Source organism: Chiroxiphia lanceolata, chromosome 24 (assembly GCF_009829145.1).
Source record: "Chiroxiphia lanceolata isolate bChiLan1 chromosome 24, bChiLan1.pri, whole genome shotgun sequence".
NCBI lineage: Eukaryota > Metazoa > Chordata > Aves > Passeriformes > Pipridae > Chiroxiphia > Chiroxiphia lanceolata.
The window spans coordinates 5,671,607-5,697,301 of NC_045660.1; the positions used below are offsets into that span (position 1 = coordinate 5,671,607).

A 25,695-nucleotide genomic window follows, 5' to 3' on the forward strand; every position below is an offset into this window, starting at 1 on the left:
TCCAGGTGAACAGGGAACAAAGGGATGTGAGATGTTCCCACCAGAACAGCAGCCACGAGGCCACTGGTTTTCCCTACACCACCAACCTGGCCTGGAATGTTCCCAGGGCTGGGGCAGCCCCAGCTTCTCTGGGCATCCACACCAGCTCACCAGGAGCCCAGCACGCTCCAAAACTCCTGCCAAGTCCACGGATCACCTTTTCCACAAGGACACAGAGCTGATTTTCTAACAGCATCACCCAGTTCTGACTGTTTTCAAACAGTGCTGGGTGTTGTTAAACAGCCTGCCTTGCAAGGAATATTACAGCACAGCGTTCCTGTGGGGAGTTTCCACCTTAAATAACCCATAAATAATGCTGAGTGGATGTTTATAAGCTCAGGATGGGCAAAACAGTTCTGGCAAAATAATCACGAATTTCAAATCGGGCTCGGGGATGGTTTGTTTTCTTTTTTCCATTCCTTTGGAAGGGTGAAAAGTAATCAGCTTTGCTTCATTTGCTTTCCATTTCATGCCTCTTCACTTCTGGCCCGTAAGAGAAAGAGGAGTTACTAAAAAGAGTGAGGAAAATCTCCCACTGTGGAGCTCCCAGCCTGGAAACTCCTTCCTGTGCCCGTCACCCAAACCTCCACGTGCTCCTGGGGTCATCCCTCACCTCTCCAGCACGAGAGGCCAAGCCCAGTTCCACAGGACACCTGGAGCCACTTTCCCCACGCTCCAAACCAGTCCCTGCAGCCCAGAGCAGGCTGGAGGAATTGTTTCTTTCCAGCTCTGTTTCCATCCCCCAGTTTTTGCTCCATCTCCCTGCTCTGACTCACCAGATCCCGCTTTTGCAGAGCAGATTTTTACTCCAGCTCGTAACAACTCCCTTCTTCCACCTGCTCCAGGCACAAACAAGGGGTGCACCTGCCAAAGCTGCCTTCTTCTTCCCCCTCTCCCCACCAGCAGTGCCAGGTCTGTCACTTCCCAGCTCATTCCAGAGCTAAAAACACCCGGGGATCTCTCCAACACACAACAGCTGAGGCCACCACACTGTTTTACTGCCTCCCTCCTTCCTCTACCTCCTTTGAGGAGCTGGAGCATTTCCAGAGCTGGGAATGGAGCTGGGGAAGGGGCACCAGGAGCACAAGGAGCTGGGGGGGCTCAGCCTGGAGAAGAGGAGGCTCAAGGGGGACCTCATGCTGGAGGAGCTTTAAGGTCCCTCCCAGCCCAAACCACTCTGTCATTCTGTGAAGTGGCATCTTCTGCTCACCAGAGACAGAGTTATTTGATTTCAGTGTGGAGCAAGAAATATCATACACAATACAGCCTGGACAATAAAGCAATGTTTTCTGGGAATCTCCTTGGATTTTCTTGAAAGAAAAAAAAGTAAAGACTTTCTCCTCTGTTCACGGAAGTCCCACAAAAAAGCAGCCACTTGTGACAGATCCCACAGCCCTTTGCTGCTGCTGTCTTAGCTGTGTGCATGTTACCTATGCACCCTGGCTCTTTCTCCAGCCTCCAGAATTCCCCATTTTCCCTACATGCCTCTTAAATGTGTTTTGGTGGTGGCAGAACCTCGGGATGACTCCCGGAGAGGAGAGAGGCTCCCACGGTGCCTCGAGCCTCTCCCGCTCGGTCCAGCTTTGCTTTAACCTGGTCAGAGCACAGGGAAGGTGCCAGTGTTTGCTGAGTGAGCCAGGCCAGGTGTGTCCAGGTGTGCCCAGGTGTGCCCAGGTGTGCTCAGGTGTGCCCAGGTGCCCCCCCTCACCTGTGTACTCGATGACAAAGCCGGTGTTGCTGACAGAGGCGTCGCTCCGGAACGCCAGGAACAGGCTGTTGCTGCTGCTCTCGATCCTCTCGGGGAGCTGGGAGCCATAAAAGCTCCCAATCAGGGGGCTCAGGGAGTCAGGGCCATCATAGATGTGAAGGAAGTCATAGCCAGGCTCCAGGCTGAAGCTGCAAAACCAAAGGAGTGCTTGGAGCAGGAGAACTCCTGATGTACAGGACATTCCTGACTCCATCCCACAGGTGCATGTGCTGCACCACAGTTAAATCTAAATAAGCCCTCTCAGCAAGGTATTTCACAACTAAAACTACCCAATATGCTTCCTCCCACAGCTGATCTGAGAGGATGCTGCTGGCCATAAACACTGTGCAAAACCTGTGCATGTCAAAGAGGAGCTGCAGCTGAGATATGATGTTAATCTGATATTCCCAGATTAAAGCCTGGGAACAGATTGCCCAGGACATGAGACCATCCCACCAGGTTTGGTTTGGCTCCTTCACAGAGGGACTTGCAGCCCTTGGTGCCCCCTCCCCGTGCCCAGGGACAGCCCCAGAGGGGAACCACACCCTTGGGTACTCACATGTTGAACACCAGGGCAATGACATAGTCTGGAGACACCGTGAGCTTCCAGTCACACTCCTTGCCAGGGGGGTAGGGCTCGGGGTACTGGGGGGACAGGATCACCCCTGAGGGGCCCGTCAGGATCCCTCCACAGGGAGCTGCAAACACAAAGGACAGGCAAAGGGGGCAGGGTTTGTGTCACAGAGACTGAAAAACCAGCAGGTGAGGTGCAGGGAAGGCAAAGCAGGGAGCTGTGGACAGGTGAGGTGTCAGGGAGGCAGCTGACACTGAGATATCCTGGAATATCCTGAGCTGGAAGGGACCCACGGGAGTGTTGGAGTCCCAGTCCTGTGTTACAGGAGGTTGTGGTGGCTCTCCCAGAGGTCATTCCAGAGGGGACACACACACACAGAGAGCCAGGGATGCCATCACAACCCTCCTGAGATCTGTAAGTGAGCAACCAGAGGGACAGAGAGTTATTTTATGCTTTTCTGTTGCATTCCTTTAGGCAGCTCCCAGTCTGTTGCTAACCAAGTGCAAACATGTTGTCTGGGCCTAATGGCTCATTCATGTTTATTCCAGTTACCAACATATTAAATGCCAAGCTGATTGAAAAATCAATTATTACTTTTTTAAGGCTGGAAGTGCCTGCTTGTGTTTCCAGCGTGGCAAACAGGAGTGATTTTCTGCTGTCAGCCTTTCTGCAGCCTCCTCAGGAGGGACGATGCTCTGAGATTCCCCTGGTGCTCAGATCAATCCTCCCAGATCTGGGATGGGGAGGAGGGAGGGGAGGACAGTCTGTGTTAAACTCGGGGGTCTGACACCAGCCTAAGGCAACAAAGGGGTGGGAAATGAGCTGGGATGGGGCAAAAGTGATGGAACGAATCTGGGAGGGATGTTCCACGAAGGAGTGAGCACGTGTGGGCTTTGATATTTTTCCATTTTTATTCTGTGGGCTTTCCTAAAGCCTGTAAATACACAAGAACCTCCAGACATCAGGTAAAACACAGTGGGGCTGGTCTAAAAGGGTCACAGTGGAGATCAAACCAGAGACTGTCCCTCAAGGCCCCCAGTCCAGCCACAGGAGAGCTGTTATCCCTCTGGGATAGACAAGGAAATCACAGCACAGACATGAAAGAATTTGGTTGAAGGTCACCCACAAACACCTTGGAAGAACCACAAGCACCTATTCTGTGTCCATTCACCTTCATCTTAACCCCAAGGGTGCTTTCCCCTTCCACTCAGGGGAAAATCCAGAAGAAACCAAAGTGTGAGGACTCGTGTTGGAAAAGCTCGAGGGAGACGAGTGTTCAACACCCCCTGATTCCTTTGAAAATCCCACCCCCTGGTCTCCAAAGGATTTAAAGCAGCAAATGATGCCAGCCACTGCTGTTTGGAGCTGGCCAGGATACAAACTTCAAATGCCCCAAAGCTCCTGGGGCTGTCTCAGTCGAGGTTCCTGCTCAGCCCACGTCGTTCGGGGACCGAGGAAGTCGTGCAAAGATGTGAAAATCCATTTGAAATGCTAAATATGTAAAATCCAAGCTTTCAATTTAACACCCTTTCCCAGCTCAAGCTCCAACCAGGCAGCCTGTCCCCCCCAGTTCCTGTGAAACTGGTATTTGGCCACTGATTGTTCCTCCAAACCCTTTGTCACTGGAGAAGGGAAGGAGCAGGACGTTGTTTGCAGCTTCTTCACGGAGTTTATGACTCCAGGTCAAACAGGAGGTGACCTGTGGGAACTCATCTCACTCCAAGATAAAGGCACTGGCTGCTTTTCTCTGCAAAGGACTCAGAGTTCAGCTCCTGGTGGGAAAACTCCACGGGAAAATGAAGAGCTGGGCACGACATCCAACACCATGATTTAGTTACAGCCCTGGGAAGATTAAAAGAACTGTCTCTGGGAGGCTGAGAAGGTGCCACACTCAATCCAGAGTCATTCAGAACCCAAGTCCTCCTGTAGCACAGACCCTGGGCATGAAGTGTGATGTTAGAAAGTGAATTAATTGGATTTTCTTGCTTGGGGTAACAGTGCCCAAGCAGCAATGAAGGTTACAGGTAAAGTCATTTGTGGTTGGCATTTAATTGGCCAGCAAATTTGGTGTTTATTGCTCTAGAGTGCTTGGCATGACTGGGTTGGGATGTATTAAAAAGAATTCCTTTCAGGAGCTTCTTTTATTCCTTTATGAGCTCAAAGAAAATGTCAGAAAGCCCTTTCTCATGGCAGAGTTTGCTGTCTCCTCACGCAGAAATGATTCACCCACAGCCCCAATCCTGAGTTTTAAAGGAGCCTCTAATTTTGCCTTGTCAGGTTAAATATCATCCCTTCCACTGCACTGTGTCCTGGGAGCTCCCAGCATGAACTAGATCCTCATTGTCCCAGACACTCCAGGGATCAACCCAAAAAAGTTCTGTGGGACAAGCACACCTGGAAATGCACCTCTTGGAACCAGGTGGTACCTCCAGGCCCAGGAGTCTGGGAATGGGAAGGGGCAGGGAGGTCGGTGGGGGGGTGGCTACGTGTCCTTACCTGTGCAGGAGGGAGGATCTGGCTGCCAGAAGAACCTGTTCTCGACCTGCACACAGGTGATCTGGGCCTCCCCTTGCAGGGCATAGCCCGGGTTGCACTGGAAGGTGATGGAATCTCCTGCCTCCTTGCTGTCCCCGCTCCGGCTCCCGTTCTGGGGAATTCCCGGGTCGTTGCAGGACGTGGCAGTGGAAACTGAGGAGTAAATCAATATATATTATACACCTTTATCTGCTGCAAGGCTTAGAGCACATAAATATATCTGTATTTATTTCCTACAGCAGCTGGACCCAGACTCTGCCCTTACACACACACCCAAGCCATGACTTGTCCTCCATCCCTCCTCCTCCTCCTCCACTATCCCACACAGTTTCCACACACGCAAACACTGGCTTTTCCTTTGCTCTGAGCATCTGCCACTGCAGCTGGAAAAGGCTCTGGGGAGCAGCAAGTTCTGCACTGCACAGAGGGCAGGTTTGCTGCTCACTCAGTGATCCACACACCCACTGATCTCCCGTGGCAGCTTTGCAGGATTCTGTGTCAGGCACGGGCAGCAAAACCAACTCATCCACCAGCACTTCTCACTTCCCCGGAGTGGTGAGGAAATGCAGCCTCAAAACCTGTGAAGCATCAAGCCTGACCTTTCAGAAAGGCACGTGCTTCCCTCCCAGACTTGCTGCTGCATCTCTTTGAGGTCTGAGATGTCCCCCCCGGGCTCCTCCCCAGCTGGGGACAGGCAGCACAACTTCACTGCTCCCTGAGCTCAGCACCTCAGCTGCTGCCCAGCAGGGCAAAGTCCTGGAGTAAAGAAGTTTTGCAAGCTTAGATACCTCATTAAAGTTCATAAGATCCCAAAAACTGTTCACTCCTGGGCTTAGGTTTGGCTGCTTAGTCACACCTGGTGAACAAAGGCTTTGAGCAGGAGCAGTCAACAAAGCCAGCTCCAGATCAGGCAGCAGAGCAGAGCTTATTTCCTGCTAAGTTGATGAGAGTCCATTACACCCAGGCAGTTTAGAGAAAGCTGCTCTCAAAAGAGCCAGAGGAAATCCCCTCTCTTTCTGTGCAGCTGAAGATAAGCAAGTTCACAGCCCAGGCTGGTCCTGCCCAGCAGGACGAGACACAAGCCTGGCAAAATAAAAAAGGGGATGGCCCAGCTGAGCTGGGTGACACAGAGCTCTCCCTCTGCCTTAGTCATCCCAGAAGGCCTAAAATCCAGGAGAAATTCTTCCCAAATTGCTGCCTGGCCCCTCCAGCCACGCAAGGCAGGCTGGACACAAAGCTAGGGAGAAGAACTTGGGAGAGGCAGGACAATGCTTGGATGTGTCTGAGTGCCAGGAAGGTCAGACCATCAGTCACCAAACCCACCTCCCTGTTTAATATCAGCTCCAAAATCAGCATCTGCAGGTTGGTTACTGGACAAGGTGCCTCGTGGAACCCCCTGTGAAGGCTGGAATGTGTCACCCCGATATAATTGGAATTAATGTGTTTGCAGGGCTGAGCTCAGGCAGAACCAGGCTGCAGCTCTCCCCCCCCCCCCAGCCAACAGAGCTGTTTGTGACCTGCCTCTCATCTCAGGGGAGCCAATTTGGGGGCTTTTAACCAGGCCTGGTTTTCAGAGCCCACTGACCAGCAGCTCTCAGAGCAGCAGGGGTAGCAGCCAGAGCTCTGGGGCAACGTGGTGGAAAAGAGCTGTAATTCCTTCTTGTGTCTTCCCCCACTGCCAAGTCAGCACTGTGGAGGTGACTGGAGCAGGGGGGAGCACAGCATCACCTGCCAGGACAAAATACTGCAGTTTGAACTCTATTTGCAGAGTCTGCACTCCACTGGCAGAGCTGGAGGACACACAGTGCCTGCCACTGCTCACTGCAATGTCACCCCCCAGCACGACTCTGGGGGGACCTGAAAGCTCTGCTCAGCAAAGCTGGGTCTGGATGTGCTGAGGGAGACACAGAATCCCAGAATAGGCTGAGCTGGGAGGGACCCACAAGGAACCTCCAGTCCAACCCTCAGCCCTGCACAGGACCATTTCTCCTCCTGCCAGCCCAGAGCTTCACTCCCTGCCAGTGTTGACCAGCCAAGGTGCAGAGGCTGGGTGGCTCAGACATGGGGATTTCCAGCCCTTCACAACCTCCCTCTGTACCAGGGGGGGCTTCTCCAGCTCAGAGCCCCTCAGGTGCCCCCTCACAGGGTAAAAGGGCTGGAGGATGATCACAGAAGCACAGAATTGGAAGGGACCCACAAGGATCATCCTGTCCAACCCTGGCCCTGCACAGGACCATCCCCAAGAGTCACCCCCTGTGCCCCAGAGGATCAGCCAAACCCTCCTGCAGCTCTGGCAGTCTTGGGGCTGTGCCCACTGCCCTGGGGAGCCTGGGCAGTGCCCAACCAGCCTCTGGGGGAAGAACCTTTGGCTGAGATCCAACCTGAGCCTGCCCTGACACAGCTCCAGCCATTCCCTGGGTGCTGTCCCTGGTTCCCCCAGAGCAGAGCTCAGTCCCTGCCCCTCCTCTGCCCCTGCCCAGGAACTGGAACTGCACTGAGATCTCCCCTCAGTCTCCTCCAGCTGAATCCTGTGTCCTCCCACGGCTCCAAAGCCAGGCCCTTCCCGACCCTCGCTGCCCACCTGAGAACTGGATGGCAAAGCCCTGCTTGCTGGTGAAGAAGTCAGTGTTGAACTGGAGGATGAGGGAGTTGAAGGTGCTGTGCACGTCCCCGGGGAGCCCCGAGCCGCTGAGCTCCCTCAGCAGGATCCCCTTCTCCACCGGCCCGTCCCAGATCCGCAGCACGTCGTGGAACTCCTCGGTGTGGAAAACCATGAAGTGGAGCCTGGGGGGGCGAAACCAACCACGAGTCAGACCACAGACAGCTCTGGAAGGATCAGGAATGTGCTGGGTACCAACCTGAGGTGGTTTGGCCCACAGGGAATGTGTTCCCTCATCTACAGCTCAACCTGGAATAACTGCATCGGTCCTTCACCCAACCCCAATTGCTCCCTGATAAATCACATCCATGAACCAAAACCAGCCCAGTCAGGAACAGTTTTTTCTGAGAAACCAGGTTCTGAGAAACCTTCCTTCTGAGAAACCTGAGCAGTCCTGGAAGTGGGTCCTCTCCTGAGCAAACAGAATCACTGACCTCTCCTAAAAGCATCTTCAGGAACAAGGTAAAAGCCCAAAAGCCCATTGTGGGCAGTGAAAATGTCCCTGGCCAGAACAGACTGTTGGTTTTACAACCAAAGGGGCTCAGACACTGCAATGAGCAGCTGCCACACACGAAAGGCTGAGGGAGCAACCAGCTAAAGGCTGGAATCATGGAATCATGGAATGTCCTGAGCTGGAAGGGACCCACAAGGATCATCCAAGTCCAAATCCTGGCCCTGCACAGACACCCCAACAATCCCACCCTGTCACTGGGAGCCTTGTCCAAACACTCCTTGATTTCTGGCAGGTTTGGGGCCACAATCACCTCCCTGGGGATGCAGGCGGTGGATCAGGGATCAGTCCCTTCCACTCCTGCCCTTCAAATGCCAAGTGAAGAGGAGGCATTGAATTGCCCCTGTTTGTGACTGCCCTGTTATCACAGGGGGAAAAACCCTCTGACACAACAAAACCAGGCAACTTGAGCCACCCCAGTGTGAAACGGGGACAGAAACCTATAAAGGGAGAAAATCTGTACAAAATAAACCCAGCAGGTACTGTGCTTAAAACCCTGACAGTCCACGGAGGGAAACGAGGAAGAATTCACTTGGCTGCTTTCCCATTTATCCGGGGCAAACATAAATAAATCAGGTAGAACCATAAAAAGGGGAGGGGGGGGTGGTAAAAAGCCCCCACTGCAACAAAATGATGCCCACAGAACCTGGGAGAAGCCTGAAGAGCTGACTCATAAATCCACCCAGCAGAGACCTTGAGCAAAGAGAAAGGCAAAGGCAGATTGGAGGGAAAATCAGGATGGATGGTGCAGAGCTGTTCTCCACGGCTGCCTCGGCCTGGTGACGTTTGTGCTCAGGCAGAGGGGGCCCAGAGAGCCAGAACTGCCAGAAGAACCCAGGGCTGGAGTCACTGGAGCCAGGGAGATGCTGCCAGGGGATGACCTGGGCTGGGAGGACAGCCTGGAGCTGCCACCAGCAGCTCCCCGTGGGGCCAGGGCTGCCTGAAGCACCTCACCCCCTTTGTTCAGTTTGGAAGAACCAACTTTAGGCAAAGCTCTGTAGGGAGGAGAGCACAGCAGGATGTCCAGGTGAGCCAGGGATGGGTTACTCAGCACCAGCTGGTCCAGGAGACTGTTGGAATATCAGATTTTACGGAGAAAACTGGTGTTCTCTGGAGCAAATCCACCTATTCAACAGCCACTTCTGAGTTTTCTCTCAGCCTGACTGTTCCCAGCAGGGACAAGGCAGAGACACTGGTTTAGCAGGCAGTGGAGAGGAGGAGAGCTTTATCCCTGTGCTCTGACAATCCCAATTACATGCATGAAAATGCAGCAAAAAGCAAATCAGAAATTGGGAACATATATCCATATATATTTACGTGATGGAGGGAAAGCTCTGCCAGCTCAGCAAGGAACAGAGAGGGGAGCCCTGAATAACCCCTGGGGAGCCCTTTTTGCCCCAGCTCTTCCCAAAGCACCCCCCAACCCCACTGCCCAACCTGGGGGGGGCTTTCTGCTGCCATCCCGCATCCCAGCAAAGGGCTGGGATCCCACCTGGAGCTCCTCAGGAGCATCCTGGTATCCTCCTCCTTCCCTCCCTTCCTTCTCCCCCCCTCCCCAAAGTCTCCCAGACAAACCCAGTCCCTTCCCCTGTGATGTTTATGCACGAGGGTGTTTGCACAGGCACAAAATTAATCCCCTCTCCGAGTGCAACCCTTTAACTTTCATGGCAATAAAGTGCAGACTCATTTTTCTCTCTGTCTCGCCTCCCTCTCCCCTTCCCCTCGTGCTGTGTGCAGATACAGCTTTATTCAAAAAGCTCTGGTGATTAATTTTCATGTAAGTTATAAATGAGAGCTTTATACAATTGTACCATGCGTGAAGAGGATTATTTTTCCAATGGATTACCATAAAAATGAAGTTGCTGAAAATGTGCTCTCTCGACTCCCCAGAGATCATCTGCTCTGTCTGAGCTGGCAAATGAAAGGGGCAGGAGAAGGGAGCTCTCACCTCTAAGGAAAGCAAGGGGCACCAGGTGTGTTGCTGTGATACCACCCAGCATTTTTCACTTCAGCCTTGGCCCCTTCCAAGCCTTTGGCTGATCCAAAATCTCTCCTCTGCTCCCTGATTTCAGGGATGACACGAGCCAAGCCTGAGGCAGCCATTGGATGGGGGGAAAGGAGAGTCTCGTGTCTGCTTTGTCCTATAAAAATCTTCAGAATCTTTTTACAGGAGAATAAAAATAAAGGAGATTTCAACTGGAAGTTGCCTGTGCAGCAATTCAGCTGCATTGGCTGCTCACCCCAGAAACCATCCATTACTGAGCCATTCCAAAGGGCAGAGCTAATGGAGGGAATTTCTACATTAAATAAAAATGAAAATACTGGACCAAATCTATCTCCAGCAGAAACCCATCGACTAAAAGCACCACAGAGCTCAACCTGATTAACAGGCTCCACTGAAGGGACGATGGGGGTGATGCAGCAAGGGAGACAAAATGGGAGATAAAATGGGATTGAGAGTGAAGGAATGCAGAGTGGGACAACCCCTGAAATGGGGCTGACACAGGTCACAAGCACCAGGAACTGCAGTGGGAGGACAGTGGGAGAAGAGGATTATTGTGAAACAGAACTTTCAAGCTTCATTTCTCTCCCCCTCGAGCCCCACCACTTGGTAAAAGCTTTACTTGCCCAAACATTCCAGCTTTCTGTCTCAAATGGCTTTAGCTGGGCTGAAATATGTGGGCACACACAGAGCAGGGCTGGGAAACATCCGTGTGGGGAAGCAGCAGGATCAGGGATGAAGGATCACGGAGCAGGAACTGCCTGGGTTCTGCTGGGGACTGCACCAACCTCACCAGCCAAATGTTCTCAATGCCATCCTTACCCAGAGTCACATAACTCATGAACAAATTCCATTTCCAACTCATTTCCAACAGGGAAGTGGCAACAGGGTGGTAAGAGAAGTCAGAGGAGCAGGAGGAGGGAACAGTCTCGGGTCTCTGCACAGAGCAGATGTTTAGAAACAACCTCAAGTCATCCTTCAGGAGGATAATGACTTGGTGTGTGCTCTCTGTGTTATTAAAACAATCAACAATGCAGGGAGGAGATGAAGGCTGAGCCCTGGGGCCTCAGTTTTGCAGCTGCCCACCCACCCCTGGGCACCCTCACACCTGAACATTCCCTCTCACAGACACAGCAGGACAAAGCTCATCCCCTGCAGGGTTTGATCTCTGCATGGGAGATGAAGCACACCCAGAATTACCTTCCCTGAACCTCTCCTGGGATGTGACATTCCCTGCAACTTCCTGCACACATCCTCCCTTCAGGATCGTGTCACCGCTGGGACATTCCACACCAACGTGGTGGGAAAGGTTTGACTCCCAGTACATCCCATGAGGAGAGGGGTGGGAAGTTCTCCCACTGTAGGTGCACACAGGAGCTCTGGGGTGTTGTTTGGACCTGGTAACACCACAGGCAGCAGCAGCAGCAGCACATGGAGCTGTGGCACCACCCAGGACACCACAGCTGGGAAAAGAAAGGAGCAGTGATGCCACTCAGGGCCTCTGAGCAACCTGGGCTGGTGGAAGGTGTCCCTGTCTGGAACTGGGAAAAGAAAGGAGCAGTGATGCCACTCAGGGCCTCTGAGCAACCTGGGCTAGTGGAAGGTGTCCCTGTTTGGAACTGGATGATTTTTAAGGTCCCTTCCAACCCAAACCATCCCTGACCCTGCCCAGCCTGGCAGGAGCTGCACCAGGGCTCGACCCTTCCCTCCGAGCCACGGGATGTTCTCCCAGATTGCTTTATGGAACTGTGGCTCTGGAAAAATCAGCTGGATGTGCCAAGAGAGCCAAGCCCCACTCACCCTATGGTGCAGCCAGGCTCTGCCTCAATGGTCCAGATGCAGTTGAGGTTGTGGTCGTAGGGGGTCGGGTAACCCGGGGACAGGATCCGCCCCGAGGCCTCTCCTCTGATGGTCCCTCCACACTCAGCTGGAACAGACACAGGGGTCAGGGGGCAGATTCAGGGCAACAACACAAATCTCAGCCTACAAATACAAGTGGGAGTATTTCCTGCCCTTCCCAGGGATTCTTAAAGCCCCCAGAGCACAGATAAAGGGAATTTAATTCAGCGAAAAGACTGAGTTGGCAGAATTATTCTGCATTTCTGTGCAGACCTGATGGGCTGTCAAAGCTTCCCTCCACCTTTCTGACTGTGGGGAGCATCCTGCTCCCCCAGTCTGCTCATGGGGGGTGAGACAGCTCAAGTCTTCTGCTTGTGTTCATCAGTGTGGGAAAACAAAGAAGCCCAACATGTGTCTGTGTAAATGAACTCCAAAAGAATGTGAGGATTTTGAGTAATTTCTGTAACATAGCCACTAAAATTCTTTAACTTTTAGTTCTTTAAGCTTTCTTAAGAAACTCAGACACGGCCTCATACACAATAAATGCAGAGCAAACAGGGTGAAGGTTAAGAAAACACACAAATCACAGAAATTTATCTTTTTATCTCAATAATCAGCAAAAAATTCAACAAAGAGTTACTGCAGGAGTGGTCCTGACTCAGGGGAGGACAGAGTGGCAGTGTCTGGCACATCACAATCACAGGGGCAGTTGTGGAGTTGCTTGGAGAGAGTGCAAGAACTTCCTCATGTCCTGGGCACACAGCTAATGATGGAGCTGTCAAGTCCCAGACCAACAGCCCTTCATTTGGACACCCAAAAATACCACAATTTACCAAGCAAGAAGATCTCAGGTAAAAGGGAACTCAGGCTTTGGCTTAGGAAGGACGAGGGGGGGGGATTAAAATGTCTGAGAGTGGGATCAGATGCCAAGCAGCTCTCAAACAGGCCTGACTCTGAGCTGGCAGATGCCTGGACACACGTTGATGTCTGGCATTAGCAGAAGGTGCCACTCAAGTTTAACGTGTCCAAGTGAAAGGACAAGGAGTGGAAAAAAAAAACAAACCAAAAAAAAAGGAATGTTTCATGTTAAAACTGCTTGGAGTGCTCTCAGCCTGAAGATGCCTCACACAGGATCCTCTAATTAATGCATTAATATCAGAGTTAATGCCATATGTGTTAGCAAAGCAGGGGCAAAGGGCCCTGGTGGGTACTGAGGTGATGCTCAGTTTGAAAAGCCAGAGGTGTCTCACCTACACAGGTTGGCAGGGGCTGGTCCCACGCTCTCCTCTCCCCAGTCAGGCAGCCCAGGACCCTGCTGCCCCTCAGGGTGTACCCGGGGTCACAGCTGAAGGACACGGAGCTGCCAGCAAAGTGCCCCTCGTCGTGCACCTTGTACCCAAACTGGGGCACTCCGGGGTCCTCGCACTTGATGAGCTCAAAACCTGCAGGGAGAGGAAGGGCAGCTGTTTGTCTGCATCAGGTATTTCCCAGCCAGGAGATGTTAACACAGCCTCAAAGGCAGCATATTGAAAATCAGTGGGTTTTTTAATTAATGTTTGAGTGAGGTCCCAGAAATCTGGCGGCTCGGCTTTAAGTCCGAATTTCTGTACGGCCACAGAAAAGGTTCAATCATCTCCCAGGGAACAAGGAACAGGAGGAGAGGGGATGGCCTCCAGCTGTGCAAGGGTCAGGTTGGACATCAGGAGGAATTTCCTCATGGAAAGGTTGGTCAGGCATTGGAAGGGGCTGCCCAGGGAGGTTTGATGTCCCCACCCCTGGAGGTGCCCAAGGAAGGACTGGAGGTGGCACTGAGTGCTCTGGGCTGGGGGTCAAGGTGAGGATGGGGCATAGGGTGGATCCAGGGGCTGGGAGGGCTTTTCCAACCTCAGTGATCCTGGGATTCTGTGATCTCCCACACTCCAATTCCTCTTAGGGTGTAAGATCTTTATGGAAAGGGCTCTTTGCGCTGGTCATGCAACTGTGGCACAGAAACAACCCTTCACCCCACCACACCAGCATGTGGGCTTAAAACTCACTGGAAAACTGCAGCTCAAAGCCTTTGCTGGTGTTGGCAGAGTTGGTGATGAACTCCAGCCACATGGAGCTGGAGGTGCTGTTGATGCTGGTGCCCAGCATGTCCGAGCGGCTGAAGGTGCCCAGCAGACGGGCAGAGCTGTTGGTGCCATCATAGACCTGGGAGGGACCAGAAACACAGACTGAAAACCTGGTTTTAATCACTGCTTCAGGGACCAAACCAGTACTGCCCAGAGAATGTGGCTGCCCCACCCCTGGAAGTGTCCAAGGCCAGATTGGAGCAGCCTGGGATGGTGGAAGGTGTCCCTGCCCAGGGCAGGGGGTGGAAAAAGTTGTTTTTAAGGTCCTTTCCAACCCAAACCAACCCATGATCCACAAGTGCAAACAGGGACAAAGCCTTTGGAGTGAAATAAGAGTCTGTCCTGATGGGACTCCACGGTGCTGCTCAGCTGAGGAGCAGGATTTCCACCCTGGAGGATCCACCTCCTCCTCCTCCTCACATGGAGCTCGCTCCACGCTCAGGGCTGAGTGTCTCCTGAATTCATCTCTCTTTGTAAAGAATCAGCCCCTGAGAAAAAAACATTTTCTCCCCAAACTGACTCACAGATGAGCCTTGAACCTGCTATTAGTTAAGAAAAAGCCCAAATGGGGTTTTTCCTTTCTTTCAGACAGCAGGATTCTCCGTGAGGACAAAGAGCAGCTCCTCGCTCGTGGAGATCGATGGGAACTTTCCCGGGAAGCAGATGAGAAGTTGATGACAAACCTGGCGAGGGAACATAATTCCTTTGACAACGAGTATATTCTCTGCATTAACTGGAAATCTTTCTCTCTTTCCAGTCATCTGTGAGCTGAAAATATGTGGATTATAGCTCTCTTGGAGTGCAGGAATATGGCACTTCAGTAAGGACAGAGGCGTTCCTGGAAGATGGCTCAGCATCAGTGATATTAATGCCTCCTTCAAACCCACTGCTTTGTGCTTAATAGAAACTCAGCCTGGATTTGTCTCCTCCTCCATAGAGTCCTGAAGCTTGTAAATGCAGATTAATCTGATTATGGCAACGCTGAAGAGTCTGGAGCTCTGCATTTAAATAACCCCCTTTTCGGGACGAATCAGCCTTGATTCTTAAAAGTACTAAAATAAAGCTAAAAACCTCCAGCTTCCCCATGTGTTACCAGTTTTTCCTGTGCAATTATGCAGGGAGGAACTGAAGTTTAGAGGGTCCCTGGGGATTTTGCTGCTGTCTTCCAGAGTGCTGTGGCAATCACTCCATGTCACAGCAGTGACTGCTTGTCAGCAGTCCTGCTATGAGTCTGTCCCAGGGATCATCACCCTGCCTGGGCCTGGGTGGCATTTTCCAGGTCAGTCCCACCTAATTCCATTAAATAGAACATCCCTTCCCTTTCAGACCTTGCTCTCAGGGGCAGCTGAATTACCTTGAGGACATCTCCTGCCTCCAGCTCAAACGTCCTGGCTTTCAGCTGGATCCCCTTCCCTGGCTGGGTCTGGATGGAGTAGATGCACTCGTGGTTGTTGTTGTAGTTGAGTGGGTAGTTGGGGGACAGCAGCACACCCTGGGTTCCAGTGACAGAGGAGCCACATTCAGCTGCACCAAGACACAAAAGCACATTTTAATAACCACAGGGACCTTCTGGCCATGCCACACATGCACGTGATTCCTCCAAAGGCCACAGTTCCTCACTCCTTCCTGCACCCAGGAAGAAGGAAAGAGGCTTTTCCCTGTTGTTGTTCCCTACAACCTGCAGTCTGTCCCTGCTCCATCACATTTTCCTGGTCAGACTTCTCCCCTCCTCCTCCACTCTGAGCACTGTGAACAGCATCTGACTTGGAGCCAAAACTGAAGTTGGAAGGTTTGTGGGACTCGAAACTGGGCATCTCAAAATGATGCCATTTAGAGAAGGAAGAGGTGGCAGCTTTGGAGGCTCAAACCTGTCCTGGATGTCAGGAGATGACAATTTAATGCTGCTGGAAAATAACCACCCCTCACCTCCGTATTTCATGTTTTAATTACAAGCTTTGAGGACACAATCTCTGCCTCACAATCTCTCCACGGGGAACCTGTGCTGCCTCTGCTGCTCCCCCAAGGAAGGGTTAAAGCAGCAGCAGCAGCAGATACACCCAGAGGAGGCACTTTGGAGGTGACTTTCTCCTCCTCTCTTGCCAAGCACAAAAAGCAGGGCCCTCACTTTGGCACAGATTCCCCAGGGATGGTGTCGGACACATCAGCACCCGGGATCTGCTGGAAGCAGCAGCTGGTGTGGAGAGTTCCTGCCCTGGACAGTGGGGCTGGACAAAGGAACAAAACACTCTCAGTTCTCTCCCCACCATCTCTAGAACAGGACCTGAATACAGAGTGTCTGGAAAAGCAATTAAATCTCCTGTGATCTTAACGAGCAAGTCTCCAGTTTCCATCTCCACCCGGGGCGAGCACAGAGATCTGAGCTGGGGCCGCTGTGACACGAGCTGGGGATGCTGTGATATGAGCTGGGGATGCTGTGACAGGGTTGTCACCCTGCCCAGAGCTCTGGGCCATCACCACAGAGCCCGACCTGTCACCACAAACCCTTCTGAGCCAGCTGCAGCTGGGAAATGGCAGCCACTGTGTCCACGCAGGGCTGAGCTCTGAGGATCGGCTTGAAAAGCTTTGTAAATGATTCTGTTTGATTCCCGTTCCCCTGATTAGCTTTATCTGCAGCCTGGTTATTATTCATGCCCTGAAGAGCTGCCTGGCACAGCAGGATGATGCAGCCCTGTGACCTCAGCATTCCGCAGTGCCGGGAAACGGGAAACGCATTCGGCACCACGGGACAGGGAGGAGAGACCAGGCTGGCTCTGGAGGGGATGTCTGCTCTGCAAGGGCCCTCAAAGGTCACCCCCAGATCAGGACAATGGCCCTGGTAGGCTCTGCCACGCTGCAAACAGGTGAGACACCTGCCCTGCCTGCTCTGGATAAATCCCTCCTGGCTCCGGGCAGCACCAGAGCTCTGAACAACCTCCAACTGTACAACAAAAAAACATGTTCCATCTTTTTGCCAAGGCCTGGAGCATCCTCCTGCCTTTCTGCAATAGAAGTTGGACTTCTATTCCTTTACCAGGTGCCGTGGGCTGGGCAGGGGGTGCTCCCCAGCCCTGCCAGGGAAGGGTCTCTGCACCCCATCTGCCTCGGGGAGGACAGCCAGGAGCCAGCTCGGTGCTGCAGAGGAATCCTCCCTCTCCTCCAGCATCATATTTATTTATTTGTTGTGTAACTAATGGCTGGAGGGGCTAAAAAAGGACTTGCAGGGCTGAAAGCTCATCCCAGCTCATCCCAGCTCATCCCAGCTCCCCATCCCTGCACCGACCCTCCCGCGAGCGGAGCGACCACATCCCGGGGGACATCCCCCATCCCGGGGGATGCCGCCCATCCCAAGGGACATCCCCCATCCTGAGGGTCACCCCCCATCCCTGCCCACCTACAACCAGCCAGCACAGCGGGACCAACCAAGCAAAATGAAAGCACATGACCACCTACCAACACACCTTGGCAGAGGCGAACTCCACACCCGCCGCCTCCCCCCGAGGCAGGTGATCCGGGAGGCTCCTTCCAGCCGGTATCCCGGGAAGCAGGAGAAGGTGAGCACGTCCCCCACCCCGAACTGCAGCCCCTTCCTGATGCTGTAGGCTGGCACCTCTGGCTCGTCACAGGGCTCCAGGTCGTACTCTGGAAGGGGACAGACAGACAGTTATGGGGCGGCGGGTGACGCCTCACGTTCCATCCTCACCCCGAGGGTGAGGAGGGAGCTCCAAGTGTTGGTTCCAGCTGCAGGGAAGTTCTGATTCCAGAGCTTTGTGAACCTCAGGATCCATGAGGATGGATGACGTGTTTGAGCCATGAAGACCCACCTGGATCTCACTCTCCATATTCAACCCCCTCAGGGGCATCACTTGAATTTAACCCCCCCCAAAAACACCCCAGGTTCCATTCCCTGTCCCTGTGTCATGGAGAGAGAGATTCCAGCTCCAGCTCCAGCCACGACTGCTGCATGGAAGAAGAGAGACACTGCTGCCCTGAAAGTGGAAAGGATCTTTCCTTCTTCCCTTCTGGACTTTTATTGGAGGGAAAAGAGATTTGATCCAATGTAAATATTGCTTCACCATAGGAGAGATAGTTAAGATTGTGTATATAATGTATTATAATATTTATTTGTGTAATAATTGTAATATAATTCCCTTCCCCCCATATTGAGTCTTGTGTTGTGTCTGGAAAAACCCCTCTCACACTGGGGTGAGTTGTGGGAGAGGGGCTTGGACTCAGAAATTGGATTTTTGGGGGTCTCAAACCACGACACCCTGGGCATCACCAGCCCCCTGATTCAACACACCCCCTGAAAACACAACAAGTTCCATTCCCTGTCCCTGCTGTCACACAACCAGCCAGGTGACACCAGGGCTGACAAAGCACGATGGAGATTTGTCATTCTCCCTCTGCTTCAGCCAGAGATGGATTGATCCCGGTGGGATTCCTGCTGCCTCTCCATTACTAATCCTGGAAATGAATGGATGCAGCATCTTGTTTGGGGAGAGCAGGAGAAAACACTTGAGCTGCTGCTGAAAGAAAGGTCACGTAGGATCTCGGCTGAGAGCCAGAAGCAGGTCTTTGACCACAAAACACGTCAGAGCAAACCTCTCTGGAGGGTTGTTTTTTTGAAAAAATAACAGACCTGCAAAGTATAAAGTCTGCACATAAATATATATATATATATATATATATATATATGCATGTAAAGGGAGCTAAAAATATAACTGGCTCCCAGTTTTGCTTTCCAAGAGAGGAAAGCGGCCTCCAAATACATGGAAAATCAGAGTTATAATTAGAGGCGAGCTTTTGAAAGGCAAAAAGCCATTTTCCCCCTCATCAAAATGAAAGTTAATTGGAAATTCTCTGACTGGTTTCCACAGAGTATCACATGCAAATCCCCCGAACTTCAGAGGCCAGAACAAAGGCACTGGAAACCAGGTTTTATCTGCATCTATGGCAACAGCTCTGTCCCTCAGTGAGTGTGTCAGCACCGAGTTCCCACAATAAAAATGGGCATTTCTCTTCCAGCCCCAAGTGCTGAATTCGCAGCCGTGGCCTCGGGACTGGGAAGGACACGGAGATGCATTAAAGAACAGCACCCAGGCAATAAACTTGTGTCCCTTAACTGATTGTTTTTGGGGAATGGCTTGTCAGGGCACTCAGGCAGCAAAGATTGACATTCCCTGGGATGTGTGCACAGGCAAACACTTGAGAGTCCTCTGCAGGACTTCAGGCTGGAGGACACAGTCAAGCACCGTGTGCCCTTCAGCCAGAGATCACCTCACAGGGAGCGTTTACAGGGTGACAGGACTGAACCCTCTGGAATTAAATCCCTCTGCAGGTGTGTTCACTGCTTTCTTCCTCCTCCCCCTCATCCTCCTCTCTCTGTTTCTGGACACAGTTCCAGCTCCCTGGGCTGCACTATCCCTCTTTCTGCACTATCCCCCCAAGCCTGCTCTGGTTATCAGAGGAAAATCACTGCAGCAGGTACAGCCTCTCCAGCATGGCAGGTTGGGACAGATGGGATCTTTTGGAGGGCAGTGCTGAGCAATCTGGACTTCTTGGATAAGGAGCAGGGCAGAGCTGGTCACTCCCATGGTCTGTCTGGTCTCTCTCTGTGCCTCTGGTTCGTTGCTCCACTTGGATGCTCAGCCAGTGACCGGCCTGTGCAGCCTGTCCTGGGTGTGCCTCTGCCCCAGAGCCAGGCTGGGAGGGCTGGGGGGGTCCAGCCTGGAGAAGAGATGCTCCAGAGAGACCTTGGAGCCCTTTCCAGTGCCTAAAGGGGACTTTGGACAAGGGCCTGGGGGGACAGGACAAGTGGGAATGGATTCATATTGGAAAAGAGATTTGGGTGGGATATCAGGAAGGAATCCTTCCCTGGGAGGGTGGGGAGGCCCTGGCACGGGTTGCCCAGAGAAGCTGTGGCTGCCCCATCCCTGGAAGGCTCCAAGGCCAGGCTGGAGGCAGAGAACCTTTAAGATCCCTCTCGACCCAAACCATCCTGTGATCCTGTGATTCGCAGCAAAGCGGGAAGGGAGAGGATTAATTCTTTGCCCCAGTGCTGCCCTTACCTGAGAAGGTGATGTTGAAGCCCTCGTAGGACATGGAGAAGTCGGAGATGAAGCGGATCTGGGCCGAGAAGTTGCCGAAGAGCCCCGCGCTGAGCGGGGCCGGCAGGCGGGACCCCGTCAGCTGCTGCAGGGGCTGGGCAAAGCTGGTGTTCTCAGTGATCAGGAGGTAGTCGTGCCCATTCTCCAGGTGAAAGGTGTGGAAGGTGAAGAACACACCTGCAGGGGAGGAGGAGCAGAGGTGGTTTCACTCCCACAGCTCTCCCCGAGCCCACCCCCCGATTCCCACCAGGAGCAGCTCAGTGAGGGGGGACATCCCACGGGAAATCATGTTAGAAACAAAACAGATAAAAAACCTGGACCCAGCAGAGCCAGGCAGTGGGGATGTGGGACTCCTGTGGGACTCCTGTGCCTTGGAAATGTGGGAAAAGGGACGGAGCAGCAGCAGCAGCAGGAGCAGCCTGGCAGCTCTGAGAGGTGTTTTATTAGAACAGTATTGACCTTTAAATAGAGAGCAAGAGCAGCAAGAGCTGTAGCTGTGAGGACTTGAAAACAAGCATGTTCCAGAAGGAATTCATACCTGGAAAAAATAGGACTCATGCCAAGTATCAAGGTCAGAGAGGCTCTTCCAGAAGATGAAGTGTGTCAGTGGTGGAACTGCAGGGACCTTCCCTGCCTTCCCGTGATGGGACTGAATCACAAAATCATGCAATGCTTGGGGTAGGAAGGGACTTTCAAGATTGTCTAATCCCACCCCCCTACCATGGGCAGGGACACCTCCCACTAGTGCAGGTTGCTCCAAGAAAATCCTACACTTTCATTCACATTACACTGCCAAAAACAAACCCCACAACAGATCCAGCCAAGGAAAGAACAGACAAACACGGGACAAGTATTTTGTCTCGTCTCCCAAATTCAATTTCAACAATTTGAAACATTTTCTGGGAGAAGGCTGTGACCTTGCTGCATTTTGTAAATGAGCTAGAAAGGAGTAATGGATTACTTAAAGTACCCTTCACACCTCCAGACACAGAATGGGAAGCACTTCAGGGTTTTGCAGGAGCCTCCAGCGAGGTGATTTTTTTTCATGCTGGAATTCAAACGCCATTAGAAACACTTATTGTGTGGAAAATAATTCCATCTTTGAAGGGAAAAAATAAAAAAAAAAATGTAAAAAAACAACAAAAAATGGCAGCAACAGCTTGGAGGGAGTAAAGGCAGGCAGGACCTGAGATCAGAACCCCTGTCACATCCTCGTCACAGCGAGTTAACAAGGCAAAGCCACGGCGAGCAATAAAAAGCCTCTTTGCATTTATATGGCTTTTTTCAGCCCAATATCTCAGCTCGGTTTCTGAGCGCCCAGGGCAGGGCTCCTGAGCCCCTCATCATGTAGGATTGGGATTCACCCTCCTCAGAATCCATCTGGAGAGACACAGCCCTCACATCCCACACATCCCTAAACATCCTACACATCCCTAAACATCCCACACATCCCACACATCTTGCACATCCTGCACATCCCTAAACATCCCACACATCTCTAAACATCCCACACATCCCTCACATCCCACACCATCCCTAAACATCCTACACATCTTGCACATCCTGCACATCCCACATATCCCACACATCCCTAAACATCCTACACATCCCACACATCTTGCACGTCCTACATATCCCACACATCCCACACATCTTACACATCCCACATATCCTACACATCCCTAAACATCCTGCACATTCCACATATCTTGCACATCCTACACATCCCACATATCCTACACATCCCTAAACATCCTGCACATTCCACATATCTTGCACATCCTACACATCCCACATATCCTACACATCCCTAAACATCCTACACATCCCACACATCTTGCACATCCTGCACATCCCTAAACATCCCACACATCTCTAAACATCCCACACATCCCTCACATCCCACACCATCCCTAAACATCCTACACATCTTGCACATCCTGCACATCCCACATATCCCACACATCCCTAAACATCCTACACATCCCACACATCTTGCACATCCTGCACATCCCTAAACATCCCTACAACGCATCCCACACATCCCACATATCTTGTACATCCTGCACACCCTGCACATCCTGCACATCCCACACACCCCTAAACATCCCACACATCCCACACACCTTGCACATCCCACCCATCCCTCCACCAGCAGCCTGAACAGTTCTGCTGCCAGCAGGGAACACATTTACACAACTTGAGCATCCTCTGATTCTCCTTGCTGTGGTTTTCCTTTTCCCAAAGCCCCTTCTGTCCTGTCCCTGCTCACAGATCAGCTCCTGCCCCTCCACTGCCCCTTGGGAGGAAGTTTTGGCCTCTCCCAGGTTTTTCCCTCCCAGGTCTTTGGGAACATCCCACACGTGGCCAGCACACAAGTCCCTTAATTGCCCCAACTTGGCTGTTCCAACAGTTATTTTTATGTCACTGCAGACACTGAGTTACTTTATGGCCTCACAAGCTCTACAATTTGAGTTTAAAAGCAGCTTAATTTTAAAGGTATTTAAATGCTTAAAGGGAGACTATTATTTTTAATCTGAGAGCTTCAAAGTGATTTCTTCTCCCTATAATTTGTTTTGCTGTTTCTTCTGCAGAGAATGGGAAGGAAAAAAAAAAAAAAACAAACCCACCAACCTTGTGTTTGCAGAGACATTCTGTGCCACAGTAAATTTCAGACCAGAGCAAAGGTTTAATCGGTCACAAATCCTTTAAAATGAGTTTATAATTAGCCCTTATGGCAACAGTTCCACAGCCCTTAACTGGCTCTCCTCGTGTGCTTGGGAGTTTTTACCTTAAGAAACCTGCAGTTCTCCAGCTCTGGGGACTGAACTGCCCTTGTGTTGGGTTGATTTTTGTGGGGTGATATTATTTCTGCTCCTTAGGTTGGGTTGGGTAAAACTGAGGGCATGAATTTCCTCTCAGATGATAAACAGGGAGAATTAAAGACATTTTGCCCTCCCCACATCTCACTCACAGGTCAGATCTATTTTCAGTTGAGTAATAAACACTTGGAAACTATTGGAAGCTTCCTGCCTCTCTGGAATTTTGCAGGGGGCACCAGTGGAACCAAAAATGTTCTGTAAGGCTCCATTTAATATTTACTTGGGTATAAAGAAGGAATTGTCAAAGTCAAGAGGAGCCCTTTTGCTTTGGGTCATTCAGATCCTTCGGCCTGGGACAGGGCAGGTTACCAAGGTGCAATGAGCAATGAGCTGCTGCACTTTATCCAAGGGATAAAGTTGGGATGTCCCTGTGAGCCCTCCTGCTTCCCAGTTCCATGGGAAAGGCTTTGTGTTGGTTTCCAGCCTCTCTGACCTCCATTTCTTGGAAGGAAATGCTTCCATGTGACCAGCAAACCTTCCAAAAGCACTTGGATAGAGAGAGGGATAAATGGAATATTCAGTTATAATTTGATGCTGTGGAAAGTAGTCCACAGGGCAGCCCAGGATGCTCAGACCCAAGGCTGAGTTGTTTGGATGGTCCAGGAGTGCCCACAGTGCCCTGCTGGCAGGGCTGGGCTGTTCCCTCTGCCCTGAGCTGGGCACAGCAGCATCTCCCACAGCCCAGAGAACAAACACCCCTGGATTTACAGACACATCCCTGCCAGCCGAAAAAAACCCGTGTTTTTTTCCAGCCTTGGCCTGAAGAATTCCCTCTGATGTTGGCATAAAAGCAGCCAGGCCATCAGAGCTGCACTTTCTCATGTCAAACAGAGCCAGTTTGGTGCTCTGGGCTGAGCTGGGCTCCGGGAGAACGCGGCGTCTCACCGGAGAGCTGGAGCCCAGGCAGAGTGGATTAATTGGAGAGTGGATTGCAGCCACTCCACAGAACACTTTTCCCAGCATGTGATGGTTCCCTTAATGCACTGTGCCGTTCATTGACAAGTTTATTTGCTGTAATACAAATGGAATTTGGCAAATTGGCTCATGATCCCTCCCGTTGTGCCGGTATCGGGAACGACAGGGGAGTTATGGAAGAGTGAGAAAGTCATCTAAAGGCTTTGTATCCTCTGTGTGAGCCCAGGAGATGCTGCTGGATCGTGAGGAATTATCCCCCTCCCCTCATCAAACCTGCTCTCTGATCATCAGTGATACTTTTCCTCGACTTTTCCTCCAATAGACAAGAGCTTGGCCTGAACACACCTGCACTGGAAATACTCCTGGGCAGTGGGAAAAGGGGAGAGGAAGAGCTGGGAACTGAGAGCCCAGGTCCTATCCCATGTCTGGGAATGATATCCTATGTGCTCCCACTTCTCCCACTTCTCACAGACAGTGACCCAGCACTGTAAAGGGAAATCAGCCTGAAAGGGCCACCAAACATTCCTGCAGGGGTGGCAGTGGCAGCTCCTCCCTCCTCTGTGGGACATTCCCGGCATTTCCAGGCATCCAAACACTGCATTTCAGGATATCTGGATCTACAGATCTCTCTCTCTCTCTCTCTCTCTCTCTCTCTCTCTCTCTCTCTCCTGATTTTCAGGATACTGCCACGAAGGTCTGAAACAGAAGACAACACCTGCCACAGGTTGTGGTTAATAGAGAACCACCTCCCTCTCTTAATCCTCTCCACTTTGAAAGGGTGATGAGTTTTGACACCAAAATCCTCTGCATCTTATCCAGAGACAAGGTTTGGGTGGTGGCAGAATTGGCCAAGCCCGTGGGCACCATCACTACTGAGAGAAATTCCTGGGTTACACAGGGAGCAGCTCCTCTCCCACCCACCACCATCCTTCAGGCCTCCCAGGCTGCTCCAAGCTGGAGGCTCCTCACCTTTTCCATGGGATGTTTCTATTGTCCACGTGCAGTTCAAGTTGTTGGGATAAAAATCGGGGAAGCCTGGGGACAGGATGGTACCACTGGAGCCATGGATGTAACCTCCACAGAGAGCTGCAGACAGGGCAGAGAGAGAACAAAACCACTCAAATAACCCCCTAATGAGGGCCATCAGCTCTTCCAGGTGGCAAAGCAAAGCCCAGCCCCCCAAAAATCAAACAGAATACACAGATCAGATGTCACTGGGAGATTCCCAGATGTGCCAGGGCGGGGTTTGCCCCCCCTGCAGATGTGTCCTTACCCTCACAGCTGGGCAGGGGGCGGCTCCACTGGAAGTTTGGCTCACACTCCAGGGCCTCGCTGTCACTCAGGGTGTATCCTGAGTCACAGCTGAAGGTCACCAGGGCTCCCACGTAGAAATCGTTCCCGTGGCGCTGCCCGTTCACTGGGATCCCTGGATCCAGGCAGTGGTCGGACTGGAGCTTCACAGCTGTGCCAACAAAGCCTCAGTCACTGCTCAGCCCCTCCCAGAGCTCACCCCAAACCCTACAAGTTATCTCCAGAGGTGGAACAGAGAGAGGAACTGGTGGGATTCTTGGGGCCGGGAGCTGGACTTGACGATCCGTGTGGGATCTACGGCAGGACGTTCTGGGATTCTGGGAACTCACCCCTGCCTCCTAAAATCAACAGTGTTCTGCAGGTGCTAAAATAAAAACTGAAAAACTCTCTATAAACAGCCAAGTTGGTCGATGGTTGTGGACTCCCCACCCCTGGAAGTGGCCAAGGCCAGGTTGGATGG

At 51.9% G+C, this 25,695-nt stretch overlaps 1 protein-coding gene across 3 annotated transcripts in view; it reads right to left on the reverse strand.

Annotated features, from left to right (window-relative positions):
• CSMD2 (CUB and Sushi multiple domains 2) overlaps window positions 1–25,695 on the reverse strand; it is a 264,720-nt gene that overhangs the window by 75,798 nt on the left and 163,227 nt on the right. For all 3 annotated transcript variants that reach the window (XM_032709961.1, XM_032709960.1, XM_032709962.1), the window contains 12 exons: window positions 25,198–25,386; window positions 24,894–25,010; window positions 20,089–20,304; window positions 17,471–17,659; window positions 15,375–15,544; window positions 13,943–14,099; window positions 13,157–13,348; window positions 11,868–11,994; window positions 7,477–7,679; window positions 4,857–5,048; window positions 2,346–2,484; window positions 1,748–1,935 (listed from right to left, as the gene is read on the reverse strand). In XM_032709961.1, the coding sequence (XP_032565852.1) occupies window positions 1,748–1,935; window positions 2,346–2,484; window positions 4,857–5,048; window positions 7,477–7,679; window positions 11,868–11,994; window positions 13,157–13,348; window positions 13,943–14,099; window positions 15,375–15,544; window positions 17,471–17,659; window positions 20,089–20,304; window positions 24,894–25,010; window positions 25,198–25,386 (2,079 nt within the window). The remainder of the gene's footprint in view (window positions 1–1,747; window positions 1,936–2,345; window positions 2,485–4,856; window positions 5,049–7,476; window positions 7,680–11,867; window positions 11,995–13,156; window positions 13,349–13,942; window positions 14,100–15,374; window positions 15,545–17,470; window positions 17,660–20,088; window positions 20,305–24,893; window positions 25,011–25,197; window positions 25,387–25,695) is intronic.